General features: G+C 35.1%; 1 protein-coding gene across 1 annotated transcript; it reads left to right on the forward strand.

Moving 5' to 3' along the window:
- Positions 1–6: 6 nt before the first annotated feature.
- LOC112683960 (serum response factor homolog) lies at positions 7–3,440 on the forward strand. The gene is made up of 2 exons (XM_025555230.1): positions 7–827; positions 2,690–3,440. The coding sequence occupies exons 1-2, from the start codon at positions 402–404 to the stop codon at positions 3,173–3,175; spliced, it is 912 nt and encodes a 303-aa protein (XP_025411015.1). The 5' UTR covers positions 7–401; the 3' UTR covers positions 3,176–3,440.
- The last annotated feature ends 8,238 nt before the right edge of the window (positions 3,441–11,678 follow it).

Below are 11,678 nucleotides of genomic sequence, written 5' to 3' on the forward strand. Positions count from 1 at the left end.
TTTTTTTTTTTTTTTTTTAAAAATAGAAAAATCGCGCGGCACATGCGCCGCGAGTTCTATTATTATACGGGCACAGGTCGGATTACTCGGCGTGCGTTCGGCGGCGGCGGCGGCGGCGACGGCGGCAACGGCACCAGTGCAACGGAATCCAATACGGCATAACCGTTCGTATCTTCATCGCTGTGGGGCAGCTCTCTCGCTCAGCGCACCGGTGTTCCGCCGCGTTATCAGTGTCTCGGCCGTTGTTATCAGTGTGACGTTAGTGTTTCGGGTTTTTTTTTTTTTTTATTCGCGATATTTCAATTCCGTACGCCGATCTTTTCGCGTTTGCCCGATCCGCCGTTCGCCCGTTTCGCGTGTGCGCGTAGTGCGCGGATGACCGGTCGTAGGCGGTCAAGTGCATGAGGTGGACAGCGATGGACAGTGCGTCTGGCGGTGGCGGCCGCGACAACAGATTCGGCATGGGCTACGCGTCGAACATGTCGCTGTTGGACCCGTCGGACATCTACAACAACGGCGTCGGCGGCGGCGGTGGCGGCCAACAGCAACGTCCGTCCACGTCGCGCTCGCCGTCCATGATCGGTTGCGGTCCCGTGCTTCAGCGTGGCATCAAGCGGACTCTTGGGCCCGGCAACAACATGTGCTACGAACCGACCGACCACCATCGGTTGGTCGACGATAATTTTTCGCCACCTTCCATCAAGGACGTTTCGCCGTCCAACGGCAAGAAGACCAAGGGTAGAGTTAAAATCAAAATGGAATACATTGAGAATAAGCTTCGCAGGTATACAACGTTCTCCAAGAGGAAAACTGGCATTATGAAAAAGGTAAGTCAACAGAATTTATTTAATATTGCTTACATTGCATATGGCTTACTAGTCGTCGTTGCAGTCGATTCAGGTTAAAAATTGTCTGTTTAAATCTATTTAAACAATCATTTTTACTAAATAACCAACATTTATGTCGGATCCACGCACAGATCAATATTGTCCTTATAAGAACAACCGTCTTGTTTTTTCTGCATATATTCAATTTTGTATTCATCTCTTTTTCAATTCAAAATTTTACTCGTTCGGAGATTCTTTTAAAATATTAATTTATTATTTCTATGTGATCTTATTTTATGAAATCGTGGTGGCTGTTTATAGGCATTATAAATGTTTATTTATCTTACGAACAATAAATGACCTTCATATGATTTAAAACATAAAGAACAGATGGTCAATTTCTTTCTGTATTGTTTTTTAATTTTGCAAGTAATCGTTCAACTGTTTCATAGAGAATTGTAGATAGTAAAAATTTATGTTGTATAAAATAAAGTTGTCACATGAAGTTATTATTATAACTCATATTTTAACAAACAGATGTGTGTTTGGACTCATTGTAATCTTCAGACCACCATATGTACAAAACATGCTTAAAATAGTAAAAGAAAAAAATAGCTATATTTTATAATTGTTTAATAAATTATTATTCAATTTTAATTCAAAGAATTTTTAAAATTTATTATTTATAAAACAATGGCATATTATGTTTCATATGTATTATTTAATAAGTTAACTTACACTTACTGTTAACTTGGATAACTATAAAATTATTCTATTTAATGAATCATATCTAATAATACATTTTTAAAATATATTCTACAAATGTTCTAACATTATCACTATAAAAATGTTTATAGCATTATGTAGGTAGATACCAAATAGTATAATTTTCATTTTTTGTATTATATTTAACATGAAATGTTACAAACTTAAATTATTTGTTTAGTTTTTACTATAATATTTAAGTATTTAATACATTAAAAAATTCTGAGATAAACACAACTATTTATAGTACTATAACTAGACCAGATGTTCTGTCATTTTCCTAAGATTGAATAACAATTTTAATTTGGGAACATTTTTTTTTTTGACTTTTTTATTAACAAAATAGTATATGATACATTTTTTATCATATTGATTATGATTTGGTACTTAATACTACTTTATACTTTTTTATTCCATATAATATTAAATAAAATATTTTGTACATTTCATTGTTGCCAATAATTTTTTTTATTCTAAATTTTTTCTTATATTGATTAACAGCAGTAAAACATATTTATGATGAATTTTAATTTGTTGAAATATTTTAACATTTATTAAATAATCTAAGAATCGTTAATTTTTTTTTTTTTATATAAGATATATTTTTAATATAATGTAATATTTTAGTTGTTGAATCAGGAAATTTGTAATTGATTTTATATAATAAATAAGGGGTACTCACAATTGATGATTGTAATGTGAATAATTAAAATTAACACAATTTGATAGAACTTCAAAAAAGTAAATTATCAGTACTAGCTTTTAAAATATCTTACAATTTATTTTATTTTCAAAAATAACAAGTTCAAAGTTAAACGTTTTAATAAGAATGTTATTTTTGAAAATTAAATAAATTGTAAGATATTTTAAACACTAGCATTGATAATTTACTTTTTTGAAGTTCTATCAAATTGTGTTAATTTTAATTAATAATTATAGTTAAAAGATTATTTGTGTTTAGTTAATTGTATGTGTTCATGATTTCTTTTTTTAGTCATTTATGATTTACTAGTATTATTTTAATTACTTTTTCTTAGTTTGCTTTAATTTTTAAAATTTGACCATATTTTTTCTTATAAATTGTTCAATTTTTTTAGGCATATGAGTTGTCAACATTGACTGGTACACAAGTAATGCTGTTAGTAGCATCTGAAACGGGTCATGTTTATACATTTGCTACACGCAAGTTACAGCCAATGATTACTTCTGAAGCGGGTAAAGCACTTATACAGACATGTTTAAACTCACCAGATCCATGTCCTTCTTCATCTGGTGCTAACTCAGGGGACCAACGCATGTCTGCGACTGGATTTGAAGAAACCGATCTGTCATACAACATCGGCGATGACCACGATTCCAAAGTAAGGCAGTTTGTGTATGGCCAACAGAGTCCTGTCCACCATCCACACCATCAACAACACCATCCCCAACACATCATGGCCATGTCCCCGCCTGCTCATCTCATACCCTCATCTAGTCCCAGCCCGCTGATGCACACGGCCAACTATCAACAACAGTGCACGTCCCCGCTGCCATTACACCAGTACCCTCACATGGCGTCCCATTCACACAATCAGCGGTAATGTTCAGTTGAACTCGCATTGACGGGATGATAAATTAAAAAAACAAATTAATAAAATTGAAGTAGACTGAGCTATTGTGTCTGTACGAGGAAAAATATATTACTAAAAAATCGAATGCCCGGCAATGAGTTCAACCGAACATTGTCACATCTACGTCTACAGTGTAGACAATCCTATTCGTCCGTGTTGATTGCTGTGTGTTATGCTTTGTGTGTTATGTTAATTTTTGCTGTGTTGTAGTTTATAATATAACCTTAAATCACTACTTGTCCATTATTTTTATAGTGGAGTCCCGTTCGAAATAAAATTACAATTTTTTTAAATTTTATTTTATTTTATCATGTTTTTTATACTTATGTTTCGAACGTAGCTTTTGCTTGCGCAGCCGGTGCATGTTAGATTTTTGTTTGTATTCCAGAGTTAAAAAAAAAAAAAATTGAAAACATTAGTCGCCGGACTATTTTTTCCTCTTATTAGTTGGTTTCGAGTTGTGTCCCGTTTGGCGTTCTATTCGATCGACTGGCGGTAGTGACGAATTTAGGGTGCCTCGGCCTCCGTTGATTTGTCAATTATCGTTATTATTACTATTATCATCATATTTTTATGAAACAGTCGGCGAGCTTCACAGCGCGTGGGTATCGACGGCGGCGGCGGCGGGCACGTGCGTAGGTGTCGACGGCCCGGCCGCAACGATGGTAGTATTATGCCTACGCGCGCTGGACCGGTTGTGTCGTACGCTGCTGCTTCTGTTGCCGACGATTTCGGTCCGTTTTTCCCGGACGGTTTACATTGCCGTCTTGGGTTTTCTCACGGGATCGCCGCTGTGCGGTCCGAGTTCGCGAGCAATTTATTACATGATCTAACACTGTGTATATCGAAAAACCGGACCGTGTATTGTAATAATATTAACAATAATAATAAAAATAATAATACGCAACAGAAACAACAACAATAATAATATCGAGTACGTGCCCGGGATCGGTAAGCAGTAGCAACGACGGCAGTAGTGACGCGTAGGTCGTGAGAACAGAACGGCAATCGCGTAACGATTAGAAATGGATAAAAAAAAATTGATTTTATTGAAAGAAAAAAAACAGTTATTGGTAATCACGTGTAATTACGCGGCACGTATTGGTCTCTCGTTTTGTACCTATTCTTGTAAATATAAAACAATTTTATATATATATATATAAATGGTATCATAGTATTATTTTTATTTATTATTTTGTAAAAAAAAAAAACCCATACGTTGTACATTATTTATTATTTTTTTATATTATATTTTAATTTATTGTTGTAAAATAATTTAGAGAATACGTTGTTCACACATGTATATGTGTGTATTTATACATAAGAAACAAAGTGCCTTTTAACTACAAAACTATGTTATCCATCCGTAATGAAAAAATACGAGGTTTGGTCTAGTCCGAATTCGATAGGTGTTATGTACCTTAACATATTATATTTTAATAAAATTATAGACCATTGTTATCAAGGCTGTGATATTTATCAGTAAAATAATATAATTATATAATATATTTTATACATGTGCATGTAATGTATTGATTATCACGAACAGCCGAGGGTTTCGGTATTTTGTTAGCAATGTACACACAATATTAAAAGAACAAAAATACAATGAATACAATATTATAATATGTTTTGAAAGTGTTATGTGTACTTAATGTCATCGACTAGTGTTTACCTCCGTATTTTTTAATTGGTTGCTACCCTTGCACGTGCTGACGATTACGAGACGATTTTTTTTATGAAAAGTACGCGCGCGGAACGTAATCGAAAGAGCTTATAGGTAGTTTACTAAGTATTATACTCTAGGTATTTGGTATGATAAGACCCCGTTCAGAAATCAAGAAAACGACGTAATTTAGTGTGACTTTAATTTATTTTATTTTTTTCGACATTTTGGGCGTGTGCGACTGACGTGGGACGACACGTCGTCGTCGGTCATTTCGTTGTGTACACACGTTTTTATTTCCCAATTCGGGCGGCGGTTACGCGTCGATATTATTGTATACCTCCTCCAAACGTTACTCACTGCACTCATACGCAGGAGTTACGTTCATTCATGCCTAATATTATTGTCGCCCACCATACACACTCGTACCCGTTGCCGGTGCGCGTCCGCACGACAATAATTACGTGAGCGCCGCGCGGAGACGCCCACCCGTCGCACCGGCGTCGACGGGAAGTTTTCAATGTGTGTTACACTTGAAACCAGTGTGCCCACACGCGGTAAAAGAATTACGTGGCCCACACACCGGACGACGTTCTCGCCGGAGCGCGCGTGAGTGTTGCGAAACGGTTATTCGGACGCGGGTTTTTCGCTTTCGTTTCCGGTGGAAATCTCGGGGCCGGGCGAGATTTTCGAGGGGCCGTGTTAGACGGTCCCGCCGGGAACTCGGTGCGGCCGGTCCTCGAAGCCGACCAGATGTTTGCCCTCCTCGCCAACTACCTCCACGCCGAGCAGCAGTAATTCCGATCCGCCCCGCGGGAATATTACAACAATAAATGAACAAGTGCCGTTTCCCCGGTAAATGGCCGTCTTGCTACGAAAGTTCGTGCGTACAGGAATGTCGGTACACCCGCTGGCGAGTATAACCGAATATCTTGATATCAAACTTTATCCAGAACCGGGGCGTTACCTTTTGCGAGGCCCTGGGCAAAACTTATTTAGCCCATAACAATATTCACCTATAGGCTGTAGGCCGCAATTAAAGGTGATAACATGCGGACTCGGTGACAGCTGCACGCGACATCGGGTTGACTGATTAAATTTAAGAAATACGATAAAATACATTTCCTATATATTCCGGTTTACATACAGTGCGGCGTGCCGTCGTCGTTGGTGCGTACATGACATGTTAAATATAATATTGTTGTTTTGTTAATTGGTTTTTTATTATATGCCAACGGATTTCTCTAGACATTGCACTCGCCAGGCGATCCACAAATTTCGCGTTTTATTTTATGATATATATGATATGATATTATTTATATTATTTCTGATATGATATGTATTTTTTCGTACAAAATATTTTTCAATTAAAATTTTAAGCGCGAGGCCCTGGACAAATGCTCCTTTTTGCCTTCTAACGCCGGCCCTGACTTTATACCGTAATTTAAACCATAACTACTTCTACGAGATTCTCGTCCACGTCACACGTAACGTGATGATCGAGCGAGATTCCACGCCCAGTTTAAAAAAATTTAAAACAGTTTAAGCTTTTTCAAACCGTATGGGCACATTGTTCATAGCCTCTCGGCATATTCGATCAAGCTGTACACGATATTATGGCGTCCCACGCGTCGTTGTCGGTGCGTAATCAATCGCTGAGCACGTTGTAAGCTAACGTTTGCAAAACGACTTCAACGTTTATAGTTTTGCACAACAAGCGCGGCGCGCGTGTGTGTGTGGTTTTTTCAAGCGATCCACGTAATCGTAACGCGTATTTATTTAGTTGACAATGTTAACTGCCTTGTATGTTATCTGTTACAGTAGTGTTCAGGGGAGTTAGGTTGAAGGTTTCACAAAAAAATATCGGTCGATCCTTGTAGGCTTCCTGTATTCGAATCAAGCACCTGTATGTATAAGCGTAGGAACACTCGCGCTGACGACAGACCATCTTAACGGAGTGCTTCATGTTATGCGTGCGTGTCTGTACAACAGATGATTGCTTTTGTTTTCCGCGGTGTGTTAATTTTAAATGCTGTCCGTGCACAGCACGAGGTAAGTACGCACACCCATTTGTGCATTGCATGATTTTATCATTTGATTCTAAGCTGTGCTGTGCTATTTATTATTTTGTTCGCCTAAAAACTGCATGTATTGGTGAATTTGCTACAAATGAAATGGTGAAAATATTACGATCATCGCGCGATGCATCAATTACACCGTTATATGTCGAGCATGTTAATGCTATAGTATTAGTATTAATCAAATCCAAGTGTATAACTCGAATTAACTCTCAAAGGATACCTTTTGGTAACTGTACGAGAAACAGTATAATCATTAACATCTGATCGAATATTCCGTGGAAGGGTTGATTTCTTAACTGCATGTTAAATATTTTACAATTTGTAAAAAAAATCGTACTTATAAAGAACCAACGATCAAACGATTGTCATCATAACGATATGATATTATTACGATCGCAGTGGTATACAGATATGTGTTGTTTTTCATTTAAAATGTCCTTTGAAGTCTAAGTTTACGACATTATCGGAGGAGTATAAACAATATTTGTACACATATTGCCCAGAGTCGAAGATTAAAAATTAAGAACTGCTTTTTAAGTATTTGCTTACTATACAATGGTTTTCTTATTTACATGGACAAACCCAGAGCACCAATTAGCCAATTGTTTTAACTTTTTTAGTGTATAACACAACATCTACATTCATCCTTTTCGACAAATTGTTACATTAAAATTCGTTAACTTTTTACCTTGGCCGGGGTAATCACATTTTTCATCTTATTCTATCACTGAATAGTAACAAAAGTTATTTGTGTTTACGGTATAATATGCATGATGATGAAAATGTAACGATTTGAAATTAACCGCAAAGTTATCTAAATACATGTTTAAAATTAAACAATTCTGTGCAGGTCAAATATTATCGTTATGAAAAACATTTACCATTTTTGAGTAAAAATTAAATTAAATTATTAAATAATTTTAAGGGTCGAATGTAATTGAAATACATTAAAAATAATTTCTAAGACAGAGAGCATAATTCAACAATATTAAAACAGTACTAAAACTGAAACCTTAAGGAAGAAATAATTGTATACAATTTTATTTCTTAACATCAGTGCAACATAAAACCTAAAACTAATCACAGTTAGAATCAAGAAGTCTATTGAGATCGATAATTTATTAACTAAGAGTTAAATTCGAATAAAACAAGGATGTACACCAAAATTTATACGGTAGTGGGGATTAGTAAATATATTATTTATTCAAGAAAAGTTTGAGAAAACCTTAATCCTATTCAGCCCAGTAAGTGTTGACGAACAATGTGACCATTTTTTAGATAATAGATAAATTAAATATCTGAAAATGGTCTCCTTAGTTTCGATTAGCGAATTCATATCTATTAATACCGTAATGTTTTCATATAAATTCCTTGATATAAGTAAAATTATGACATACGTTGTTCGTTTTAAATTTTTTTATTAGATAAATATAGATTAATACAATATCATTGTAAGCCTAAAATATATATAAAAATCTATATAGAGAATAGAGCCATGGCTATTTAGGAAAATGATCTGTAGCATCGGTTTTGGCTTCTTTTACAGTTGTGTGCAGCTGAACTTGGTAAGTATAATTCTTATGCCCGTTGAAACCAGATATCTAAAGTAAAATTCTCTAATTTTTCATTTCTTGATTTTGTCAAAAACGATTGAATTATTTATGTGTACGCTCATTTTAGTTTTTCTTTTTTTTTAAATTATAAATTAATTTATACAATTTCTAAATATTATATTTGTACTATGAGCCTAAATGATGTGAGAGTAGTGGATGAATTTTTGTCTTGATTGAAGAATCCATTCGGTAATAGAATTTCATGACAGCGGAAATTTTTTATTTGATTATCTGGTACCATTTGCGTTTCAAACTCCTGAGATGTTGAGAACATTTTTTAAATTATATGTATTTAATATACATCATATGAGTTTTATAATAATAATTATTATTTCTTAACCTAAATGATGCTAATAAATTGTGTACAAAAATAAAAGCGATCAAATCATTGGCTGTTACAGTTTTGGCTTAAAAATTAGTTTAAAAAAATCATCGTTATTGCGCCAAGGGATCACCATAAAATTGCTACAGCCTCAAAGTGTAATATTTTCCTGCGGGCCGGATTTACAGTTTACCGGGCCGGGAGCCTAGTAGTCTAAGAGCCCTTAGTCCTTACAATATTTATTATCAATAACTTAATTTTATTTCTTTAAAAAAATTATACAAAGTAATTGATTATACAAAAATTTCTTTAATATTTTTTAATATTTATCAGTTTTCTTTATATCCAAATACACAATATTATTCTTTAAATATCAAAATTAAATATAATATTTTAAATTTTAAAACTAATTTTATTATTTTATTTTCTCTTCTTTTTTTTTTAATAACACGATAATTGTCATTAATGCTAATGCGTTTAATCGTGGATTTTTCATAGTAGACTTTAATTTGTTCTTTACTCTTTTTAAATTTGAAAATGATCTTTCTCTGCTGCATTTGACAACTGGAAGACATAAATAAAATCTATATGCTACCTCCATATTAGGTATAATTGAATTGAGTTTATTATCATGTATAATTTGAAGAAATTTTAGTGTTGATGGCATTTTCCATTTTCCTTGTTCATCTTGTTCATCAACTAATTTAGAAAAATGTATAATTTTTTCAGGAAAAATTTCGGACACTGTATTATTATATAATCACTATAATTCGACTATATTACTGCTCTGTCCGTATGCGGATGGCACTCCGCGCAATACAAATAATACAATTACGAAAATTAAAAAAATGTTTAACGAAAATAAAATTTAAACTTAAATTATTTTGAACTTGGTTTGTGGTAGAATATTTCAATATTTTAGGGCCTGGAGCCCGGGATCCAAGATTCCGTGTTTAATCTGACCCTGGATCCGTCGCAGTTGTTAAACATTTGCGAAAACATCCGTTGTCAGCACGCGGAATCAGAAAATATCGTGTGACGATCGAGCATCGGTTTATACTGATTTCTCGTTATAACGATAACAACTACAATGTTGATTTCGAAACCTCGTTATTCGCGTTGCGTGCCGTCGGATACACCGCCCGCGATTGTGTAACGAATACCGGAGTTATAGTTTTGAACGCATTTTACGCGCATACCATTTACACATAGGTTAGGTATAGGAAACTTATATTAAGTACGTACAATCTGTGATGGAGACATCCTTTCTTTTTAGTGTCAACAGCTTCATTCATTAGAATTCATTGCCTCATTGTTTAGACGTCATGACAGGCAATTAGACAGACTATGTACCAGTGCGACGTACAAAACGCGCACCGCGTGCGTTTGTTTATCTGTACGTACGCGTATAATACGCGTGTAACACGAACGTACGACGCACTGCGTACGTATTATTTCATCGGCGGTGCCCAATAGGAAAACCGCAACACGAAAAACAAAAGCGCGTACACTTATAGCTTTTATTTTTTTATTTTTCACGAACGTTTGAATTCTTTCGGTTTAACGTTTGCTGTACATCAATTATTATTGTGCGTTAATCTAACCGCATTTCAAATCGCACGCGCATATGTTTTGTCCGATTCCCCGTGTGCAACAAGCCGATTTCCTGTTGTTATATTGCGCGCTGCGTGCGCCGCACTGGTGGAAAAAAAAAATAAGGAAATCTAAATACACCTACATCCGAGTTGAGAATTTTATATTACATCGGACGTCTTATAATTTATTCCGTTTTAGACGCCACGGAGTTTGGTGCAGTGTTTTTTTTTTTTTCTTCTGTATTTATTGCCCGGCGTGCGTATAGGAATATTTAATAACTTTATTTCGTTTAGGTATTATTATTATTATTTTTTTTTTTATGCGCCGCGTTCGTTATCCGAACGATTCCCGCACTTACGGGGTCAATCGAGTGTACTCGAAATCGCAAGGGAAACTGATCGTACATATATTTATATCCCCGCGAGAAGCGATTTTCACTTGTATCAAATGCCGTGATTGTGGTACGCGTATTTACGACGAAGATGTTGACATTATCACATTGTATTTAGAGTGCGCGGACCGAGTGACAACATAAAATAGTGTCCGAAACGATTTTCGTACACGGTCGTTTGAATAATAATGCGTCGGCAAATGAAACATTTCATAAGTACAACTAAATAAAACATTATTCGCGGACGATATACATAACTAGGTTATTTCAAACCGTATGGGGTATACTGCTATGGTTATAGTTATGTATGCGTTTTAACTATTATAATATTTTCGGTTTTTATAGCCATGTTAACCGTATTTCGCAATCGATATGAACACTGCAGTTGAAATAAAAAAAGTGCATTGCGTACGATAGTTAGGCTGCGCTATCAAGCCTTTTATTTCTTCTCCTGACCGGGAATCACCAATGTAGGTACTCATTGTAAATAAAATTACAAGTGTAGACAATTCTGAACCGAGAAAATTGCTTAATATTGTCACCTGAAATCGATTCATCCCCGGTCTTGGTTAGTAAGTTTTTCGTTGAAATATCACCACCAGAAGTTACACGCACCTGCAAATTATTTTTCATTTCACGATTTTCCGGCAATAGTCGTTTGAACGATTGACTCGCTCGCAACCGGCCATTACGGCCCTATTTATTCACTGTTCGTAATCCGTTCCAAATTGTGCATATTGCTGTTAAAGTTCAACATTTTTCTATACAAATTATATAATGATTGTTCGAATGAATTGTTGTTTT

Source organism: Sipha flava, unplaced genomic scaffold (assembly GCF_003268045.1).
Source record: "Sipha flava isolate LNK unplaced genomic scaffold, YSA_version1 237_pilon_pilon, whole genome shotgun sequence".
NCBI lineage: Eukaryota > Metazoa > Arthropoda > Insecta > Hemiptera > Aphididae > Sipha > Sipha flava.

Excerpts from the sequence above, each read along its gene's own strand:
- LOC112683960 (XM_025555230.1), top strand. The coding sequence starts at position 402 with ATGAGGTGGACAGCGATGGACAGTGCGTCTGGCGGTGGCGGCCGCGAC. Across the intron at positions 828-2,689 it reads AAACTGGCATTATGAAAAAG|GCATATGAGTTGTCAACATT; the intron begins GTAAGTCAACAG and ends CAATTTTTTTAG.